The sequence below is a fragment of the Cololabis saira genome, chromosome 15 (assembly GCF_033807715.1).
Source record: "Cololabis saira isolate AMF1-May2022 chromosome 15, fColSai1.1, whole genome shotgun sequence".
Classification (NCBI taxonomy): Eukaryota; Metazoa; Chordata; class Actinopteri; order Beloniformes; family Belonidae; genus Cololabis; species Cololabis saira.
The window spans coordinates 4765871-4789628 of NC_084601.1; the positions used below are offsets into that span (position 1 = coordinate 4765871).

The 23758-nt window shown below is 39.2% G+C and overlaps 2 protein-coding genes across 3 annotated transcripts; one reads left to right on the top strand and one right to left on the bottom strand.

Annotated features, from left to right (window-relative positions):
* The first annotated feature begins 604 nt into the window (after positions 1 to 604).
* LOC133461319 (prostate stem cell antigen-like) lies at positions 605 to 8722 on the top strand. Its single transcript, XM_061742180.1, has 3 exons — positions 605 to 904; positions 5310 to 5429; positions 7646 to 8722. The coding sequence occupies exons 1-3, from the start codon at positions 853 to 855 to the stop codon at positions 7855 to 7857; spliced, it is 384 nt and encodes a 127-aa protein (XP_061598164.1). The 5' UTR covers positions 605 to 852; the 3' UTR covers positions 7858 to 8722.
* clic1 (chloride intracellular channel 1) lies at positions 8678 to 23229 on the bottom strand. 2 transcript variants are annotated; one of them, XM_061742178.1, is made up of 7 exons: positions 23043 to 23229; positions 22745 to 22798; positions 17768 to 17877; positions 17456 to 17581; positions 16593 to 16699; positions 14321 to 14502; positions 8678 to 12552 (listed from the first exon to the last, which is right to left on the bottom strand). In XM_061742178.1, exons 2-7 carry the CDS (start codon positions 22784 to 22786, stop codon positions 12391 to 12393), a joined length of 729 nt encoding a protein of 242 aa, XP_061598162.1. In that variant the 5' UTR covers positions 22787 to 22798; positions 23043 to 23229; the 3' UTR covers positions 8678 to 12390. The 2 variants fall into 2 exon arrangements, with proteins under 2 accessions (XP_061598162.1, XP_061598161.1); XM_061742177.1 differs by having other exon boundaries at positions 22999 to 23228.
* Between the last annotated feature and the right edge of the window lie 529 nt (positions 23230 to 23758).

Below are 23758 nucleotides of genomic sequence, written 5' to 3' on the forward strand. Positions count from 1 at the left end.
TCTGGGTGCGAAACAGGTACCGTGCATGGTTCATTTTTGGACCATTTCTTCTTTTGCAGCGAAAGCAGAAATGTTTTGAGCATCTGTGACTAATTCCGGTGTAAAAATGACAAACCAGTTGCTTTTAGAACTGGGAAAAGCCAAAACCATGGCTTACAGTTTAAGAAAACTCAAATATCCTATCTCAAAAAATTAGAATATTCTGGGAATCTTAATCTTAAACTCTAAACCAGAATCAGCAATATTAAAATAATAAAAGGCTTGTAATATTTCAGTTGATTTGTAATGAATCCAGAATGTATGACATTTTTGTTTTTTTAATTGCATTACAGAAAATAAAGGACTTTATCACAATGTTCTTATTTTCTGAGACAGTCCTGTGCAACCTTGTTATCTGCACATTGGATGCCCGGGTCGGTCAGTAAAAAAGCTGCTATTGTTGCTCCAGCTCACTAACATAGACTAACATAAAAGTGATTATAAATCTGGATTCCTCTCAGCAGCTTTGACCGTGTCAGCTGTTCACAATTACTTCTGTAAATCAAATTACAAAAGTCTCAGGGTGGAGGTACGGGCTACTGGAGCATCACAACAACACGAATGGGTAAAGAGTGAGAAATACTCAGCTGATCAGAGGCTGCTGGTGATATAAATTAAACTGAAGGAGGAACCTTTTTTTTTGTATTATTAGGTTAATGAGAATAGAGAAAGAAGTCAGCAACAGACGACGAGAATTCAATTAGGGATTGGGTTGGAGGACGTTTCAGAGCAGTCGTAACGTCTTGGAACATTTCTCTAGTGCTGCTCGACTTGAAAAGCTAAACTGAGGGACTTTTTTTCTGAGGAAGCATCATGCCTCGTTTTCAGCTTCTAGTTGGACTCCTGTGTTGTCTTCCTTTGGCAGGTATGACTTTTACCTTTAATTGAAACTGCAATAACTTCACACAGAAAACAGCTGGATTTAAAAAGGGACATTCAGGTTTATTTCTGTAGTTATGTGTAGGAGACAAAATTAACAGAGTTAGTTTAGTGATAGAGGTCCTACGAAGCTCATATACGTTCATACAAGGCCATAGTATTCTTTTTTCTTAAACAACCATACTTTTCATAAAGAATCTCCAATTTACAGTGGGTATGGGAAGTATTCATACCCCTTTAAATGTTTCCCTCTTTGTTTCATTGCAGCCATTTTCTAAAATCTAAAAAGTTTCTCATTAATGTACCTCATCTTGACAGAAAAAAACAGAAATGTAGAAATTTTTGCAAATTTATTGAAAAAGAAAAATGGAAATATCATATGGTCATAAGAAGTCAGACCCTTTGCTCAGTATTGAGTGGGACCACCCTTTTTTTTTTATTTATGTTTTTATTGGCAGACTGTTCCCACAATACAGAGCAAACAAGATGAACTTCCTTTTTTTTCCCCTCCCTCTCCCCCTCCCTCTCCCCACAGTTATCGTCATTAATTTTCCCTTGGGAATAGCAAAAATATAAAAATAAAAAATAAAATAAATAATAATAATAAAAATTAAAAAAAAATAAAATAAAAATAAAAAGATAGTAATATAGTGACATAACAAAAAAGTAGACTGGTTGGGCAACCAGTGCTTTGTGGATCTGGAGAAGGCATTTGACCGTGTCCCTCGTGTCATTCTGTGGGGGGTGCTCGGTGAGTATGGAGTCCGGGGCCCTCTACTAAGGGCTGTCCGGTCTCTGTATGATCGGAGCAGGAGTCTGGTTCGCATTGCCGGCAGTAAGTCAGACTTGTTCCCGGAGCATGTTGGACTCCGGCAGGGCTGCCCTTTGTCACCGGTCCTGTTCATAATTTTTATGGACAGGATTTCTAGGCGCAGCCAGTGGCCGGAGGGGATCCGGTTTGGGAACCTCAGGATTTCATCTCTGCTTTTTGCAGATGATGTTGTCCTGTTGGCTTCATCGGACCGGGACCTCCAGCATGTGCTGGGGCGGTTTGAGGCCGAGTGCGACGCGGCAGGGATGAGAATCAGCACCTCCAAGACCGAGGCCATGGTTCTCGACCGGAAAAGGGTGGCATGCCTTCTCCGGGTGGGTGGAGAAGTCCTGCCTCAGGTGGAGGAGTTCAAGTATCTCGGGATCTTGTTCTTGATCTTGTGAGTGAGGGAACGATGGAGCGGGAGATTGACAGACGGATCGGTGCAGCGTCCGCAGTTATGCGGTCGATGTACCGGACAGTCGTGGTGAAGAAGGAGCTGAGTCGAAAGGCGAAGCTCTCGATTTACCGGTCAATCTACGCCCCTACCCTCACCTATGGTCATGAACTTTGGGTAGTGACCGAAAGGACAAGATCGCGGATACAAGCGGCCGAGATGAGTTTCCTCCGCAGGGTGGCTGGACGCTCCCTTAGAGAGGAGTTTCCTCCGCAGGGTGTCTGGACGCTCCCTTAGAGATAGGGTGAGGAGTTCGGTTACCCGGGAGGAGCTCGGAGTCGAGCCGCTGCTCCTTCACATTGAGAGGAGTCAGCTGAGGTGGCTTGGGCATCTGTACCGGATCCTCCCGGACGCCTCCCCAGGGGGGAGTTCCAGGCATGTCCCTCCTCCCTAGGGAGGTGTTCCAGGCATGTCCCTCCTCCCTAGGGAGGTGTTCCAGGCATGTCCCACCTCCCTAGGGAGGTGTTCCAGGCATGTCCCACCTCCCTAGGGAGGAGTTCCAAGCATATCCCTCCTCCCTAGGGAGGTGTTTCAGGCATGTCCCTCCTCCCTAGGGAAGTGTTCCAAGCATGTCCCTCCTCTCTAGGGAGGTGTTCCAGGCATGTCCCACCTTCCTAGGGAGGTGTTCCAGGCATGTCCCTACTCCCTAGGGAGGTGTTCCAGGCATGTCCCACCGGGAGGAGACCCCGGGGAAGACCCAGGACACGCTGGAGAGACTATGTCTCTCGGCTGGGAACTCCTCGGAGGAGCTGGAGGAAGAGATGGAGGAAGAGATGGAGGAAGAGATGGAGGAAGTGTCTGGGGTGAGGGAGGTCCGGCCATCCCTGCTGAGGCTGCTGCCCCCGCGACCCGGGAACGGATAAGCGGCGGACGATGGATGAACAAAAAAATAGTAGTAGTAGTGCAATGAATGTATATTTAAATAAGAAAATAAAATGAAAACGAAATGGGTTATCTAGACATTAATAATTATTTCTTAGATCAATGATTAGCAATTCCAGTAGTAGTCACAAGTTATGCTAGTAAATACTTGAGTCGGAATGTTGTCATATATCACCCCCAGAGTCATATACCAATGTATTAGTAATTAGGCTGTTACTATTCTTAGGGATAGAAAAACAACAAACAACTTACAAACAACAGTACTCTAAAATTTGTGGGACCACCCTTTTGAACAAGTACAGCCATGAGTCTTCTTGGGAATGATGCAACAGGTTTTTCACACCTGGATCCGGGGATCCTCTCCAGTTCTGTCAGGTTGGATGGTGAATGTTGGTGGACAGTCATTTTCAAATCTCTCCAGAGATGCTCAGTTGGGTTTAGGTCAGGGCTCTGGCTGGGCCAGTCAAGAAGGGTCACAGAGTTGTTCCCTAGCCTTTGTTGTTTTAGCTGTGTGCTTATTAGGGTCATTGTCTTGTTGGAAGGTGAACCTTCGGCCCAGTCTGAGGTCCTGAGCATCTGGAAGAGGTTTTTCTGCCAGGATCTCTCTGTACTTGGCTACATTCATCTTTCCTTCAATTGCAACAGTCGTCCGGTCCCTGCAGCTGAAAAACAGCCCCATAGCATGATGCTGCCACCACCATATTTCATTGATAGGGCAAGTGATGAGCAGGGCCTGTTTTTCTCCGAACATAGTGCTTAGAATTAACGCCAAAAAGTTCAATCTTGGTCTCATCAGACCAGAGAATCTTATTTCTCATATTCTTGGAGTCATTCATGTGTTTTTGGGCAAACTCTATGCGGGCTTTGATATGTCTTGCACTGAGGAAAGACTTCCGTCGGGCCACTCGTCCATAAAGCCCCGACTGGTGAAGGGCTGCAGTGATAGTTGACTTTGTAGAACTTTCTCCCATCTCCCTACTGCATCTCTGGGGCTCAACCACAGTGATCTTTGGGTTCTTCTTTACCTCTACCAAGGCTCTTCTCCCACGAATGCTCAGTTTGTCTGGACGGCCAGGTCTGGGAAGAGTTCTGGGCGTCCCAAACTTCGATTTAAGGATAATGGAGGCCACTGTGCTCTTAGGAACCTTGAGTGCTGCAGAAATTCTTTTGTAACCTTGGCCAGATCTGTGCCTTGCCAAAATTCTGTCTCTGAATTCCTTGGGCAGTTCCTTCGACCTCATGATTCTCATTTGCTCTGACATGCACCGTGAGCTGTAAGGTCTTATATAGACAGGTGTGTGCCTTTCCTAATCAAGTCCAATCAGTTTAATTTAACGCATCTGGACTCCAATGAAGGAGCAGAACCAGCTGAAGGAGGATCAGAAGAAATGGACAGCATTGTCACAGCAAAGGGTCTGAATACTTATGACCATGTGATATTTCAGGTTTTTTTTTAAATAAATTTGAAAACATTTCTACATTTCTGTTTTTTTTTTTCTGTCAAGATTGAGGTACATTAATGAGAAACTGGCTGCAATGAAACAAAGAGGGAGAAATGTAAAGTGGTATGAATACCATTTGTACCCAGTCCCGGTTAACCTACAGCGACTTGTCATGGAAACGAGATGGAATTCTTTTCATGGGAAAACTGTAACTGTGATTCGACTGGTTCCAGTAAACTGGGATGACATTTTTGCACAGAAAGAGGATTGTGGAGATTGTGGATTTTGTCACGAGGTTGAAATATTTCAACACTTGGAATGACTGGAATGAATTATTGCAGAATTTCATCTAAAGAACAGGATTAGCAACACATGTTATCAGCTTTCAGTGGATATTTTTGACTGGGAAGAGTATCTATCTATAAATGTGCTACTTTTGAACCATGCACCAGAACGTCATAAAATTAAATCTAAAAAAGTGTAAATATCTAATAAAAAGTTAATATAAAAGAATAAGTACATAATAAAATAATTGAAAAATAAGTCGTTAAAATAATAAGAAATAACTAGATAGCAATAAATTAAACCATACTAATAAAATAAATACAATTCAGAAGTCAGAGGTTTTTTTTTTTTTCCCTCAACAATTCTGTTGCTACCAACACTAACACAGTTTCTAAGTGGAGAATATTTAGTTCTTAAAGAACTATCGAGTGCTATCAGAGGACTTTCATGATTTGGTGCTGTATCCTCATTAAAACCTATGTTTATATTTAACACAATGCACGCTTCTCTCCAGCATGTCTGCAGTGTTACACCTGCGTATTTCCAGCCATCTCACCTCTGGACTGCTTGAAATATCCGCTGGAGTGTCCGGCCGGCCAACGCTGCCTCTCTAGTGAGGCGACAGGAACACGAGGTAAGATCCAGATGTGTATTGGACTGATGTGATACAATGCGTCTACGGGGGATTACTCTTCAGCGTGATGGTCACCAACTGGCAGGAGAAACGTCTTCTCAGAAGATGAGTGATGAGATTTGCACAGTTCAACACCATTTACGTCCTCTTTAATCTTTTAGAGGTCAAATCTTGATTTTGGTTCTTGTGCAATAAGCAAGCATTGAGAGACATTATTAAAAGACTGATGTAAAATATAGTTTTAATTAGTTATAGTAAGTTCAGCCTGCACCATCTGGTATCCGTGTGTGCTGCTACAGTCTGGGAAAAAATACAATAAAAAGAAAAAGAATAGCTAAATAAAGCAGGTCCACTTCTCATCAGTCCAGGCCAGCTCTCTAATAGATGTGAGGCCATTAAATTATCTCTAAAAATAGCTCTTAGATCACTGGATGTGGTAAATGTTCTCTCCTTCTCATTAGAGGATTGTCCCTATAAACACTCACAGTTTCCATTATCAATGGGGCGCAGGCAGGTGGAAGCAGCAGCGGGATGACCAGAGGTGGGGGGGGCGCAGGCAGGTGGAAGCAGCAGCGGGATGACCAGAGGGGAGGGGGACCGCAGGCAGGTGGAATACGTAATTTTAGTCTCCTTGTGCCTTTAAACATCTTTAGTTTAAATGATTTCTTCCATTTATGGCTCTATTACCACAAATAATGAATGATTGATTATATAAGTGATTGAAGTAATTCTGCCTAGCAATACCATTTGTGGGCACATGAAGGCAGCACATCATGTGTCAACCCCTGGAACCTTTTCCACCAAACCGGTTCCAGGGCTGAGTTTGGAACCGAGCTTTCCGTTTCCACCGACAAAGAACTGGCTCTGGGCTAGAAAAACCAGGTCCAAGTTGTTAAGACCAATGGCAATAGCAAGACAGTGACATTTTCAAATAAGCAACAAATGAATATGGATGCAGTTGAACGTGTTTTCAACAAGCACCAGCACAGAACCAGCTCTGGATATGTAGAAGTTGTATTACTGCTTAGAGTGGCCTCTAAATTAACATACCTGGGGAAAGATTTAAGTGGTTGAATACATTCAACTCAAATGAATGAATTTTAGTTCAACTGGGTGCTTACCGACTGAAACAAGAACAAGCGAGATACTTTACATTTTTTAATAGACTCAACTCTATTTATAAGAAATGTATCCATATCCTAAACCCTGCAAGTTCTACACAGAAAACTATGTTACAGTTCAGAAAATCACAGCTATAGCACGAGACGCTGCCAGAGGTCATTTCTCACTGCCAAAAACAAAGACTAACTATAGGAAGAGAACGGTGATGTACAGAGCTATGTATGAATGGAACTTACTTCCCAAACACTTTGAGTGAACTACAAGCATAAAAGAATTCAAATTATTAGTAAAGAAACATCTCTTAAATAAATACATATAAAACTTATTTAAAAATTATTAAATGGCTATTGGTTTACTAAAAATGGTCATGGGTTCAAGTTACGATAAGTGATTATAACTTAAACGTATGAATTGGTTGATGCTATTTAAAGAAGGTATGATTTTGTATTTTAATGCATTATATCTAAATGTTTAACAACCTTAATGTGAGTGTCAAAAGGAGCACTGGTCTTATTTGACAGAAATCTAGAATATATTTTGTAGTAAAATTTCCTTTTTTTTTTTTTTCCTTTTTTTCTCTTTTCTATGTTTCTTTTTCTTTTTCTTCTACTACATCTTTAGGTTTGCTTTTAATTTTTGTCATGTACTGTATAATATGTGTCGGACCCCAGGAAAAATAGCTGCAGTTTTGCTGCAGCTAATGGGGATCCAAATAAAATTATAAACAATAAACTCACAAAGCAACTTTATGAAAAGACCTGCAGATCTATGGAGGATTTTTTGTGCCAAAATTAAATAAATAAATACATCATTGATTAATTAAAATGGGAATGAAATATATAATTAATTAATTAAATGTGTCATTAATTAATTAAAATTAGAATGAAATATGTAATTAATTAATTAAAATACAATTCATTTTAAGTAAAAATATATATTTATTATTTCAGCATTTAATTAATTAATGACACATTTAATTAATGATTTCGTGTTGCTGAATCATGAAATGTAAATGTAAAACTGTCAGTTTCACTCGTCTCCAACAAATGCTCATCTGAACACTGAATCTTCTTCCCCCTTTTCTGCCCTCCCAGGCGGCATACGCCTGACCATTTACGAGAAGAGCTGTGCCGTCCCCAGCCAGTGTGGGCTGTCCGGGCAGAAGTATTCCACAGGCGTCTCCTTCAACTACACCAACGACTGCTGTGACACTGACCTCTGCAACGGTGCCGTGTCCGGTGCTGCCCTCAGCTGGAGAGGAGCAGCGTTCTGCCTGCTGCCCGCCATCACCCTCCTGCTGGCCTGAGACCACAGCACAGGGATCACACCATCCAGATTGTCTGGAGAAAAATAAGCCTACGGTGCAATCACGGCCTCAGAAATCTCTTCAAATAAGAGAAAAGATCATTGCAACAGTTGCTTCCTATCATTTTGGCCTCTGTCTACCCCCTCCTCTGTTCTTTTTCACCCAATATGATATATACCTCTAATAATCTACTAACCATTTACAGGACTGTCTCAGAAAATTTGAATATTGTGATTTTCTGTAATGCAATTATTATTGATTATTAATTAGAATATTCTGGGAATCTTAATATCAAACTATGAGCCATAATTAGCAATATTAAAATAATAAAAGGCTTGCAATATTTCAGTTGATTTGTAATTAATCCAGAATGTATGACATTTTTGTTTTTTTAATTGCATTACAGAAAATAAATAACTTTATAACAATATTCTAATTTTCTGAGACAGTCCTGTATACCCATCAGCCTCAGGCTGGAACCAGCTGCATGAAATAATAGGCCATAAAAGAGCCGGTTTCACAAAATATGGTCAATAAATAACCACAAACTAAAATACATTTAAGAACAAAATAATTGTTAAATGACACTGATGCCACAAGCAGATGCTGCCTCAGTTTAACGGTAGCAATGGTGCTGTAGATTGTCTGTATTTACTATTTACACTTCATCTTTTTTTCCCTTGTTGTACTTTACATATTTGACTTATTTTCTGCTTATTAGAGTAAATCTGCACCTCTGTTTATGCTTTTAATGTGCCCATTTTGTTGAAATAACTTTATACAGTTAAAAAAACAAATAAAACAACCGTCTCAGACTGAGTTATTATCAAGACCATTTATTGGGAAATTATTAAATGTGAGTTCTTTTAAGTACAAAATACACTTGGGGTGTGGTATTAGTTTGTGTTCATTGTTGATTCGAGTCCACTGAGCGCTTTGATCGTGCAGACTTTTAAGTGCAGCTGCTTTTAACAATGACAACATTATGGAGAGAGACAAAAGCCAAAAGCACAATATCGGTCACAAAGAATATGCACATAAGATTTTAAAAAAGGGTTAAAATTTTGAGTGAAAAAAAAAAAAAAACTACACCGATGATATCAAATGAAATTAACTACCGGTAATTAAAATAACAATTGAAACTAATAATTCTGTAGTAAAAAGTGATCATCTCTTCCATACCTGGTGAAATAAACCTTACGGTATATCAGCAGTGAGATTATTCAGACTTTAATCCTTTAAACATTAGTTTACTTGAGAAAAAAAACATACAAAGATAAAATTCCCATCAGTACAGAGCGATAAAATGTATAAACTCCTTCATCAACAGACAACAGCTCTTCAAGGAGGGGTTAGTTCACTTTATTACAACACATTTCTCAAACAATCGAAATCTGTGTGAATTGCACTTCAGTTTCTTTTCCCTGTCAAACAAGTCTCCTTCTGATTGGAGAGACACTACTTCACATGAAGAGCTTTAAACCGTAACATGTTTAACAACAACAGCCACAACAGTTAGATGAAGCATGTTGACATTAGCTCCAGTTTCCCCAGGGTGATTTTACTTCAAGTCAATTTAAACAGAGCAGACTTCAGAAGAGCAGACTTCCAGGGCTGGACAGTGGAGCGTCCGCTAGGCGTTTCTGAGGACACGAGGTTTAAAGAACAACGGTGGTCACGCGCTGTGCAAATATGGCCATCTCATGACTGTATCACGATGTTACCTGCTGAGCTGCTGGAGCGGGGATGTGAGGAGAAGATGGTTAGGCCACAAACCCTCGCCTCCAATTTAACCTTATTACCAACCAATTTTCTTTTAAGAATTTTGCACATATCCCTCCATGGCATTTATGAGTCCCATTTGAACACCCCTCTGCAAAAGAGGGTCCTTTTGTGTCTAAAACATCATGGGACAAGGTTTTCACACAGGCAGTCGCCACCACAAAACTGTAAAGCCCATGAACTTGTTGAAATTAGCAACAGCAACTAACTCATCTAAGACAGCCAGGAATTGCACACAGTGTATATCAGATTTAAGGCTGGTGACGGTAACATGTCCTTTTATTCTGAAAATCCCCAAATAAAAGACAGAAAAAAGATTATATACAGGACTGTCTCAGAAAATTAGAATATTGTGGGAATCTTAATCTTAAACTGTAAGCTATAATCAGCAATATTAAAATAAAAGGCTTGCAATATTTCAGTTGATTTGTAATTGCATTACAGAAATTAAAGGACTTTATCACAATATTCTAATTTTCTGAGACAGTCCTGTATGTATGTATGTATGTATGTATGTATATATATATATATATATATATATATATATATATATATATATATATATATATATATATATGTGTATAAAAATCTGAGAATTCATGTGTCCTCCTCTCAGGATACTTGGGTTTGAAATGTTTTTTTTCTGCAGTACCAGAGATATAGTCACCAAAGATATTGAAAATAAACTGGAAATTTGACAGAAAGTATAGGCAAAACAGGATTTTTGTAACTAGAGGTAAAACAAAAAAAACAAAAAAAACAAAAGCTAGACCTTTTAGTTGGACATGTTTGGAGTACGTGGGCACTAGTTGTTCAGAGTAAATCTAATCTGTGATTGGACTTGTCGTGTTTCTCTGAATGCGTGCAGAGTTAGTTCAGATAGACAGTAATGAGCAACAGACCACCTCTCTTCCCACCACTCATTTTCAACTTATATCAGTTACAATACACCTTCGTGGTAGTTTCAGTGTGCACACAGGATGTCTTCACTTTATAGTCACGTCAGCAATGGAATACACACATCTCTACGTTTGTGGCCATAAATGCAGAGAACGTGTGCGTGTGTGGATACACACAAGCCACGCTGATGCAGCAGTTCAGCAACGCACACACAACGCTGCTGAAGTGAAGGCAGCAGCCGCTTAAACAGAAGCCATTAAAGGTACTTCAGGTTTTAATGTTGGGCAAGCTTACTTTTAGATTTCCTAATTTTTTATAGTTTACTGAATTCAACACGCTTTCAACCTCCTTCCATTAAAAACAGGCAAAACAAGTGAATTGTTGGCTAGACGCCTTTACAGTCACAAATGGATCACGCCTGCAGCGGGAGCGCCGAGAGGGGAAGCCCGGACTCTTTTAAAAGCATTTCCTGTTTAACTGTTTCCAGCGCGAGAGCCGGTGCACGCCCCCTTCCTCTCTGCAGCGCAGCACGACGGACTGACGCTGCAGAAGATGCTCTCGCTAACTATAACAGGCTGTGTTCCCTCTGGTGATAAAAGCCCATGTGAAAACATCTGTGATCACAGCTGAAACCACAAAAGACTCTTTGGCAGGTGAGCTGCTGCTGCTGGTACGCAAATGTCACTTCCTTAATTATGGAGGTGGGGAGGTTAATCGGCCTGTGAGATAGGCCTGTGTTGAAAGAAATCAATTTTCCGATTCTAAATCGATTCTCATATTAATTCCTAAAAATCAATTCTTATGTCTAAAGATCGGTTTTTTTTTCGCCAGGTGAACTTTAATCCCAGTAGTCGGACACACAGTTTGTCATGACACTTCTGAAAAATGCCAGGTGCTTCATGGCGATATGTGTGCGTGGTGACAGAATAAATTAGATAAGCTAAAATGATTTGTTTACTGCATGAACTGTTGCAATTTCTTTCTTTTTTGCACTTTAAATTGATATTGAAAGGCCTGTTTGAGTTATTTATTTCTTAGTTATTTCACAATAATTATTGTGAAATTATTATTTCACTAGTTATTTTACAGTCATATAATTCATGCAACAGCTCAAAAAACATTTTAAATAACACTAAGCCAAATCAATATCGAATCGGATCGAATCATGATCATCGATTCTGAATATTAAGAATCGGAATCGAATCGATTCTTGACATTTGAATCGATACCCAGCTCTACTGTGAGAGGTTTGCAAAGTACTAGCGAAGGTCTGATCTGGTAGGCAGCTTTGTGTCTGTTGAAATTACTCCCAAAACATCCAGGACATGTGGAAGGAAATATCAAGATAAGAGTGGAGGAAGAAGCATCAAAAACTGTACAAGGCTGTAGTTAAAAGAAAACAAAAGTGAATTGTATGAACATGTACATGTTGAAGCAACGTGATGGTTACATCACAAGAAGTGTGTTTATATCCTGAAAAGACTGATATTTGGACGGTTAACAAGCTTGAATGGTTATCTGACTCCTGCACTTCCTTGTTTGTTTCCCTGCTGCTATAAGATGATCATGTTTCAATAAAAAAGAACACAAAAACAAAGGGAAAACTATGTTATCAAAGGTGATGTAAAGCTTTACAGAGAAGACCATGCAGATGTTAAACAGGCACTAACGATCAGCAGGGGGACCAGTAGAACATGTGGCTTGCAGACTTGTTTTTTTACAAAACAGTATTTTGTGTGTGTGTGTGTGTGTGTGTGTGTGTGTGTGTGTGCTTGCGCGTCTTTTGTTTTTATACTTTTTGCATGTTCCTCTGCGAGTATATCCTTCATATGTTCCCCTGCCATTGGCCTGCTACTTGAGAGCCTTGGCTACGGAGGAGTAGGCAATGTGGATCTCCTCGTCGTTCGGGCAGGTGGAGGAAAACTCTTCCCGGGCGTAGGCGGCGTTCAGGTACCGCCACAGGTTTGTGAGAGACTGAGGGAGACTGAAGTTTCTGTATTTCAAGCACACCACCTGGACGAGGGAGGAAAGAGACGTGTTCTGAGAGGCACGAACAACAAGCCGTAGGCAGTACTGGAGTTGAGGGGGGATGAGGGGGAATGAGGGGGGATGGCATCCCCCCTGAAATAAAAACGGTCCAAATCATCCCTCCTTTCCATCCCTTATGTCATTTCATCAATGAATGTGGTTTTACTGCTATTTCAACATTTAGAGTCATCACCAGAAAAATAACTTATTTGACAATTTTCACCTGTTTCAAGTAAATTTTCACTTGAAATAAGTAGAAAAATCTGCCAGTGGGACAAGATTTATCTTCTCATTACAAGCAAAAAAATCTTGCCCCACTGGCAGATTTTTCTACTTATTTCAAGTGAAAATCTACTTGAAACAGGTGAAAATTGTTGTTTTTTCCAGTCTTGTTTTAAGTGTAATGAGATTTTTTTACTAAAATTAGACATTTTAACTAGAAATAAGACAAATATTCTTGTTAAGATTTTGAGTTTTTGCAGTGATCCATTTTACTTACAGCTTGTCCTAACTGCACGCGAGCGTCCGACTGTCGCGTTGCACTGCGTGGCATCGGACCCGCTCTGTCCTGAAACACTGAACGCGTTATCGGCCCCACGTTCTACCACGTTGTTTTGATTGACAGCTGAGACTCGCCTTTTAAAAGGCTGATTTATTGTTCCGCGTTACACCAACGCAGACCTTACGGCGTAGGGTACGCGGCGCACTCACCGAACGGTGCGCGTTGCCGCGTAGGCTACGCCGTAGGCTACGCCGTGGATTATACGCAGAACCATAAATCAGCCTTTATTCACCCGCCCGTGCGCTCCTGAAAGAAACTCCTAAAATAACTCCTAAAAGAGTAAAGGGACAGGTAAAAGATGGGTGATTACTTGTAATCTTCCTACGTTTGTACTTTCTAAACAGAAAAAAAGCTTATTATTCGGTGGAATAAGTGGGGAAAAAACTGAACGGTGACGCAATCAAACAGCGAACAGCTGGAGTGAGCGGCGTGTTCGTGGTGTTAAATGCAGCAAACATGTCAGCATGTCAGATCATTACTGGTATGTGGGGAAAAAGCAGAGGACACGAGAAATCCGGCAGGATCCGGCACAAATTAAGCCCTAATAAGATTAAGATAAGATTCTTATTATCTTATCAGAACCTTCCAGCTCCCTGGCGATCTCCCTCCAGCAGCTGCCACTTTATTGAGGTTCTTGTATTGAAATGACTGTTTCCTACAGCGATTTCAACTTTTTTTTTCAACTTTCAACCGGCTTTCAACGCGAGCGACAGGAAGAAAATAGAAGCAGGGCGTGCGACAAAAGTCCAGCTCAAAACGGCACGCCGCATCGCGCCGCGTCGCTCGCAACCAGTATAGACAGTGCAATAAAAAATAAAGCAATGGAACTGTTTTTGACGCTGACGCTCACTCGCGTTGCATGCAGTTAGGACACGGTGTTATCCTGTGAAGGACAGAGTCATATTGATAAGTTCAGAAAAGTGTTTTTTATTGTTGTGTTTTGATGTATTTGATGTAAGCCCAGTGGATATTTAAAGCTTACAGAAGGCTGCATTTAACTGCTGCTATGTCATTCCTGCAGTATTTATGCAGGTGTTTTGGTCACTGCTATTATTTGTAATATATTATATTATTTGTAATCAGCACAAATTATCTGTCCCCATATGATCAAATCCACCATCCCTCCTGATTCTTTTTACAACTCGAGTTCTGGCCGTAGGTGCAGCGTTGGAGCCGAGGTGACTACTGTACCTTCACGATGTTCAGCTTGGGCAGCAAGTTGCAGTCGGCCAGAGTGAGCTCTTGCCCGTCCAGGAAGGGGCGCGATGAGGAAGTGACCTCATCGGCGCTATTCTCGTCGATTTCGTCAGGAAGTGGGGAGCCGAGGTAGTCGTCTAGTTTCTTCAAAGCCTTCAGCAGACCTTTCTCTAGATCTAAGCATATTCAAAAACACATAACACATTCACTGGTGTTTAAATGTTTACAGAATCATGTAACCCCCTGTAGGGCTGCGCGATATGTCGAGATTTTAATATATATCGGTATATTTTCAAACGCGATATGGTACGAGACAATATCGTTTATATCGATTATTAAAAAAAAAAAAAAAAAATCTTTTTTCTTTTTTTTATGATTTTGATATAGCTTATTTTGTGACAAATTGACTTGAATGTTTTATTTGAGATTTACACAACTGTATACCTCAGTGGAAAAGTCTGCCTGTTACTGTCTACATTGTATTAATTGCACAGTGTATTTTAATTGAATTGTTATGCAGGAAAGGGATATTTGTTTTATTTTATTCAAGAAGCATTTTTATTCTATATATGCAGGCAGTTTATTTTTATTTCATTTGTTTTATACATTTTGATATTGTGCAGACCTCTGTTAATAAAGGAACCTGTGAGACATTTGGCACGAGGCTTTGTATTAAAACTGACTGTTTTTTTAAGGGTTTGCCTCAGAAAAAAATGAAGCTAACAGAGATGCTAACAGAGAAGCTAACATAGATGCTAACAGAGATGCTATGCTATAATGCTTTAGGGGAAACCCCAATTAAGGCACAGAAAAAATATCGATATATATCGAGTATCTCCATTCAGCTAGAAAATATCGAGATATGACTTTTGGTCCATATCGCCCAGGCCTACCCCCCTGTTCTCTGCAGTAGTTATTAGGTAGAGTAACCACACGGGCCTCCACCAATGGTGATTGTTGTATCCCAAAGTATAAGACCTCTTTTGGTGAGTCTGTCTTTTCTGTGAAGGTGCAAAACTCTGGAATTCTTTACCCACTCATTTAAAATTAGAAACGTGTGGCAATATTTTCAACAGAGGACTCAAACTATGGCTCAAATCTAAACAACAGTGCCTGCATGAATAGGTCAGGACTGGTTCTGCTCTTGAATTATGTTGTCTTTGCTTTATATTAGGGATGGGCGGTATGGACTAAAACATTTATCACGATAATTTCTGTCATTTATCCTGATAACGATAAAAATGACGATAAAAAAAATACCAATTCAACTCCACCTTTTTAACTTTAAATCTATCACCACATTCAGTCTTTGGAGCCAAAACACTGCTCTAAAAGATACTAAATACTACTAAACTACACCAATGGGAATTTTTCTTTCTTTCTTTCTTTCTTTCTTTCTTTCTTTCTTTCTTTCTTTCTTTCTTTCTTTCTTTCTTTCTTTCTTTCTTTCTTTCTTTCTTTCAGGCTCATACCTACCTTCCTTCCTTCCTTCCTTCCTTCCTTCCTTCCTTCCTTCCTTCCTTCCTTCCTTCCTTCCTTCCTTCCTTCCTTCCTTCCTTCCTTCCTTCCTTCCTTCCTTCCTTCCTTCCTTCCTTCCTTCCTTCCTTCCTTCCTTCCTTCCTTCCTTCCTTCCTTCCATAAATCAGCTTTACACAAAAATGTCATCAACAGGAATTTATCCTTTTTACCACGAGATGACAAATTCTTACCATGGGGAATTTTTTTGGCGGTAAATCGTGAACGGTAAAATATCACCCATTCCGACTTTATATCTTATGTCATCCTCTAATTTTATTGTATATTTTATTGTCTGTACTTTTTTAAAAGCCTCCTGTGGACAAGTGTTGCAAATTAGCATGTATGCTAAAACACTCAAGCAGTGCATTTGGTTTGTCCTATGTAATTGTGATGTCCATACCAAATAAAGAAATAATAATAATAATAATAATAATAATAATAATAATAAATAAAAGTAAAGGGGATGAAAGAGTTTGTTCACGTAGGTGAAATGAAAAAGTGGATTTCTTTTTGCATCCATAAGTGGATTAAGAGCAGAGAGCAGCAGGTGAGCGGTTTACACGGAGACAGAGCAGCTAAGACTGTAATGTTATTAACAGGTGCATCCTGCTGATCTTCCCTCCAGGCAACAGAAGGAGCTCAGCAACAGGAAAAACTAGCTATTATAAACACAGACAGCATGTTTGGATGAACCAGGTTCTGTTTACTGTAAAGAGTCAGACTATTCTTCAGACTGGACTCTACTCACTGTCGTTGGCCTGAGGGTTGGAGTTCTTGACGTAAGCGGAGAACTTGGAGAAGACGTCCATGCCTGCCGTGTTGGACTCTGGATTACGAGCAGCCAGACGGGGACACCTGACGGAGAAGCAGACGTCACATGTCAGACACAAAAAAAAGGACATGACATCAAGATGGACGATGCAACTGTAAAATATCAATCAATGGACAAGACAAAAGTAGTCATCCAAATAATTATTTGAGTAAAAGTAAAAAAACTACTCAAGTACTGAGTAACTGTTGAGTAACGTCTGATTTATATTTTTAACACAACCATTCAAACAGACAAAAGTACAAAATAATCATCTTCAGGCAAATTAAATCAATAAAATAATAAAATAAATTAAATGTAATAAAAAATAAATGTAAAAAAAAAAAAAATTTAATGGAAAAAATATCTTAAATTAAAATAATCTTAAAGTAAATTCAAGTACTTTAATAAATAATAAAATAAATAAAATAATAACAGAATAAAAAAATAAATTAATTACAAGTAGCACAAAATGTCAAGCCTTTGTACTTTTGTTTTTTAACCAGGCAGAACCAGAACAAGCCCATGAACTCATAGAAACTCTGTGTGTGTATGTATGTGTGTGTGTGTGTGTGTGTGTGTGTGTGTGTGTGTGTGTGTGTGTGTGTGTGTGTGTGTGTGTGTGTGTGTGTGTGTGTGTGTGTGTGTGTGTGTGTGTGTTTGAGTCTGTGTATATGTGAAGAAACTGTAAAATATCATTCAATGGACAAATATGACCAAAAAAAATCAAAGAAAATAATATGATCAAGTTTGATGTGTCTTTATCTGACAGCTCTAAAAGAAAGAGAAAATAAAGTGATTACTCTGGAGGAGCGAGGTTTTCCTCCAGGAACTCCTCAATCTTGTTGGTGTCAGTTTTCACCTCACTCTTGTACAGCAGGAAGGGAGGCATCGCACCCGGCGCAAGGTCCTTCAAAATGTCTGGTTTCCTGAAGGTGGGGTTGGCCACAAGAGTCAGGGTAGAGGAAAGGGGAACAAGGTGCAGAAAAGAAAAGGTTTCAACCACAGGAAATTACTCATGTTGCTTCCAGATGTTGTAAACTCTCACGATGGTTTTAGTGAAAATGCTTTGTTGTTGCAAAGCAGCGATTCATTGAAAACATACAGATACACACCTTTTCATGTCCACCGTGGTGACGTCAAAGGCCACTCCCTTCAGCCACAGCACCATGAAGAGGCGCTGAGAGAAAGGACAGTTGCCGATGCTCTGGCCATCGCTTCCTGCCTGGAACACAGATGAAAGCAAAGAAAAGTTCATCAACTTTCAGAACTTCACACACACAAAAAAGGAGAAGTGACTAATAATTATGGCCATTTTAAAAACAGCTGCTTCTTCTACTTCTTACATTTTTTGATGAGCTATTTCGCCAACAAGTGATTTCAATTTCCCAAAAGCTCAACGCTTTTTGACGGACAAGGTTTTCAAATGTAAAATATAGTCTATATTTCATAATTAAAAGGTAATTTCAAGAGGCCTGGCCAAACATCCTAAATCTTTACCTCTTTGATACAAAATAATTAGTCTGGTTCCCCTGGATTCAACTTTGATATTCAGCACCAACGGATACAGAACAAACTGACTGTGTTTCCATGCATCAATAATCCTTTTAAAACCCGAATATTGGCAATAACCCGAATTTGCACGGCCATGTAAACATCAATAACCCCTTTGAATAACCCGAATTTGCTCATATTCAGGTTTTCAAAACCCCAATATGACCCCTGGGTTACTCCTTTTAAAACATGAATATTGGGTCATGTAAACACCAAACGGAATATCCCCATCAAACGGAACAGGAATTTGTTTTCTGCACATGCTCTGTTCACAAGGAATCCTGGTCTTTTGAGTCCAGGAAGTTCTTATAAACACGGAGAAACACAAGACCAGGAGGAGACTAATCACTTCATAAATGTAATGGAGGATATGAACATTTCTGCATTTGTAGACGGTAGAAAGTACCGGGATAGAAGATTTACAAGAAGGTGAGCGATAAATTGCGCGAAGCAGCATTTGTTTTGAATTTGGATACAGGAAGAAGAAGCGGAAATGACGGTAATTGCGTCATGATGTTCTCCGTGCGCCGCTGGTTTGATCCAGATATCCTGAATGATTAATTACCATGTAAATGAAATATTCCGGATGTTTCAGTAACCGGAATATTAGCAATAACCCGAAGTTTGACTGCATGTAAACGTGGTCAGTGTCTCTGGACACAGTTGAGGAAGAGACCCCACCAGACTAGTATCAACAGCAGACATCCAAGATGGCGTACAGCCGAGTAAATGACTGTTACTTGTTGTGGAGTCAAAAAATATAAAAGTATTAACAATTCTGCAGCCATCTTGATTGTTTTGAAAATTCTTTTTGGATCGCTCTTGCATAAGTCATCACATAAAGCGCATTGCCGCCTTGCTGCTGTTGGTTCGGTACGTTCTATACCGCTGGAAACGGCTGTCGGATTCTTTCCATGACGGAGATTTCTTCTGGAGTGGATAGGTGTGGCTGGCTAGAAATATTTCAAGGTTGTGTTCATGAGAAGCCCCAGATGCATCTGAGATGTAGTTGCTGAATCACATCGTGATGCTAGAGACAGATTTCAGTTTATTTCCGTCTGGTCGATTAACGGTCCAAAACCTCACCCTAATACCTCATAAACTTTGGGCTCCTGATCATTACTACTAATACTTTTTTTGTAACAGGAAACTTTCATGGGGAAAATTTGCTGGGTATGGTTATTTTCAACTTGGGATTTTCCCAGGAATCAATAAAAAAAATGTTCCAGCCCATATACAGGACTGTCTCAGAAAATTAGAATATTGTGATAAAGTTCTTTATTTTCTGTAATGAAATTTAAAAAAAAAAAGTCATACATTCTGGATTCATTACAAATCAACTAAAATATTCAGTTTAAGATTAAGATTCCCAGAATATTCAAATTTTTTGAGATAGGATATTTGAGTTTTCTTAAGCTGTAAGCCATGATCAGCAATATTAAAATAATAAAAGGCTTGCAATATTTCAGTTGATTTGTAATCAATCCAGAATGTATGACATTTTTGTTTTTGTAATTGCATTACAGAAAATCACAATATTCTAATTTTCTGAGACAGTCCTGTAAGGCAAAATTAACCTTTTTTTGTGAAGCTCTTTGCTGATTTTTTCCCCCTTGTAGATTAAATTAACACTGCATCAGTTGGTCATGGATGTGTGTCTACTTTTTAGCCTGCCAGGTCCGTGGAAACGACAAGGAAAACCAAAAGCCATCAGTTAACCAAAATACCAAACAGATTGCTTTTACTATAAAAGGAAGTAGGATCAATCTTCATAACCTGGCTGGGAAAGACAGCCAAATAACATAATATTTAGACTTGTAAAATATATAAACATGATACAGCAGCCTTGCTGTATACTTTGTCAGTATACAGTTTAGGTAAGGGGGAAAAAACACCTAGATTTTACTCAAGTTTCACACTGTTGAGACTAAGCACAAAGGTGAAAAGGCCCTTTCAGCTTTTCATTTGGAGGAACTTTTCTGTTCATCATCCACCTCATTAGTAAAGTGAAACCTTCACAACCTCTTTTGGTTAAGTCGTTTTTTCTACATGTGAATACAACGTGAAACTACTGGTCTCCTGACTGATGTGAAACTTGGCCTTTAGAGAAGTTACAACATCTTCTTTCACCCCTGAAGAAAGAGAGCGAAGGTGGTGCACACGTTGACACAGAGGGGCCATTATGTGCAGGGGAAGCAGAGACATACTGGCTATATTGCTGCATGCTTTTTTGGAGTTAAAGTAAATGGGATTATCCTACCTGAGCAACAAACTAAATATAGATTAAAGTCGGTCCATTCTGTTAATGTGTATTTAATCAGATTAGATTCCTTTATAAGCCTGGTGATTCATCAGAGGTGGTCCAATCTCCCGTTTTGGCTGGGAAACTACCGTATTTTCTGGACTATAAGCCGCTACTTTTTTCATAGGTTTTCAACCGTGCAGCTTATACAAAGGTGCAGCTATTCTGTGGATTTTTCTTCCACCGCTCGGGGCGCTCTAACCAGAATTAGAATCAAAACTAAGACAAAATAAATGCAAAGAAGAATACGCTACTTTTTCTTTAGCAGATAGAAGTAGGTAGAAGCAGATTTCAAACAGATAAATAGATAAATAAACACCGGTTATTTTCTCTTGGTTCTGTCCCGTTTTAATCAGCAAAGTTGCTCCCGTGTTAAAAGACACTGTTAGGAAATGATCTATTTAGGTACAAACATGTACATCATTTACAGTTCAAAATGGTTCTGTACATGTAGTAAATATCTAATCTAACAACATAAATATCTGCGGCTTGCATATCTTTTTTTTTTTAAATAGAGTGGATGCGGCTTGTATATCTTTTTTTAATTATTTTTTTAAAAATAGAGCGGATGCGCCTTATATTCAGGTGCAGCTTATAGTCCAGAAAATATGGTACTGTATTTTACCTCTATTTCCTGCCGTCCTCCCGTGTTAGTGTTTTCCCCTAAATTTCCCGTTTTACAATGTAATAATTTTTAAACTGCAAACTGAATTGGCACTGGCCTCGGAACAACAAATCAGAGATGGATGGATGTAACGAGAGAGAAGATATTTCTGCTAAAAAAGCGAGGACTTGGTGTAAATATCTCTAAAAATGGGAAACCGAATGTACTTTTCTAAAGAGGAGCAGGATGGGGCTCAGTTACTCGTTCTGAAAGTTATTTCAACTACAGGCACAGAAACATACGACGGAGTATTAGGGCCAAACTAAGACAAAAAAAATGGAAATTACGAGAATAAAGTCGTAAAATTACGAGAATAAAGTTGTAATATTTTGAGAATAAAGTCGTAATATTACGAGAATAAAGTCGTAATATTACATATATTATAAAAATATAAATATAACTTCACAAGATGCTCAATATTCCTCATTTTTACACAGGGAGAAGAGTTCTCATAAATTATATTCTCATAATATTACGACTTTATTCTCATAATGTTACGACTTTATTCTCGTAATGTTACGACTTTATGCTCGTAATGTTACTACTTTATTCTCTTAATTTTATGACTTTATGCTCGTAATATTACGACTTTATTCTTGTTATATTACGACTTTAATCTCGTAATATTACGACTTTATTCTCATAATATAACAACTTTATTCTCATATTACGACTTTATTCTCAAATTACGACTTTATTCTCATATTACGACTTTATTCTCATAATACGACTTTATTCTATTACGACTTTATTCTCGCAATATTATGACTTTATTCTCGTAATTTTACGACTTTATTCTCGTAATTTGCATTTTTTTTTTGTCTTAGTTTGGCCCTAATACTCCGTCGTAGAAACATGCGTCTGTGTCATCAGTCAGTAAATGCCAGAGAGCCACATAAGTGAAAATGTAAATGTTTCACTTGAAGACAATCAATGTGTATATAAACTGAAAATATTTAAAATAAATACATGTGGTTAAATTCCCTTTTGTGTTTTCATCTCTATCATAGGAATGACATACATAAGAATGTCCACAGCATTGCAGTACCAACAAAGGTAGAACTATCAGATTCTGAGCACATAATTGTAGTTTGCACTTGGTTGAAAGGTATTTATTTTTAGGTTTTTTGTAAACCTGTCTTAAAATGTAATACTGGACCTCGCTTATTTTTAAATCCAAAACTTGACAGGTATGGGTCCAACTGTGGGTCTAAATGTTGAGATGCTGAAACTAAACACAATTCTGGTTAAAAAAAAAAAAAGGGTTGTATTCAACCCAGTCTAAATATGTTATAATAAACACAAAAAAGACGAGTTAGTGGCCGTTTCTCCATTGTCAAGAATGCAAGTATAAAAAAAAAGGCAGTGAGAAACTGTCGACTAAAGGCTGATTTATGGTACTGCGTTAAATGGACGCAGAGACTACGGCGTAGTGGACGCGGCGACACGCACCGTACGTACGCCGTAGCTTCTGCGTCGATTTAACGCAGAACCATAAATCAGTTTTAAACTCTTTGCACAAATGTGGCTGCGCTGCGTCACTCTGGGCGTGAGACGGTTCCGCTCGCTTACCTTCACGAAAAGTTCCACTCTGGGCTTCTCCGCGTCGCTCATCTTCTCTGAACCCTGCACACAAGGGAATAAACATAGTAAACAAATTATGGGAAAGCTAAACTTAATTCAGCACGTAGTTGCATTTTTGTTTTAAAGAAAAAGCGCCGTCAGCCAAGCCCATCTTCCGCTCCAAACGCCCGGAGAAGAGCTGATAAATGAGGCGTTTAGCAGACATATAAGCCCCGCAAAGTGTGTCCTTTAGAAGCTCTTACAGTTGAAATATGTCCAGTTTTATGTATGCGTCTCAGAAACGTACAGTGTTGGAAGTTGTCAGTGCCGTTAGTCACTCAGTCCGTCTGCTCAGCCTGAAAGTCCGTCCCTTCATCATCATCATCATCATCATCAGCGGCGTCATCACTTCCATTTCCTGGTGCTGCTCACAGATATAAATACATAAAGCCTTTACATTATATCTATGGTGCTGTTATGAGGGGGAGACCAGGAGCTGCAGGAGGGAGTCTGCTCCTTAATCAGAACTTACTGGAAAGTCAATGACAGCCAGGCTGTTGTTATCAGGGGGGTTTATGTAACACTAAAGCCTCAGTGACCTACCTGCTGCTCAGTATGGCAAGGTTACGAATCACAGAACTTAACTAGAGTATCAATCAACACGTCCAGCAAATACTCATCACAGAGGTCTGCTATGTAGCTTATCTGTGTGGTCAAGAAAATTGGAACTTTTTCAAAAGCAGTCTCGCTCACTGCAAAAACTCAAAATCTTACCAGGAATATTTGTCTTATTTCTAGTTAAAATGTCTCATTTTTAGTCAAAAAATCTCATTACATTTAAAACAAGATTCATCACCAGAAAAATAACTTGTTATTTGACCATTTTCACCTGTTTCAAGTAAATTTTCACTTGAAATAAGTAGAAAAATCTGCCAGTGGGACAAGATTTATCTTCTCATTACAAGCAAAAAAAATCTTGTTCCACTGGCAGATTTTTCCACTTATTTTAAGTGAAAATCTACT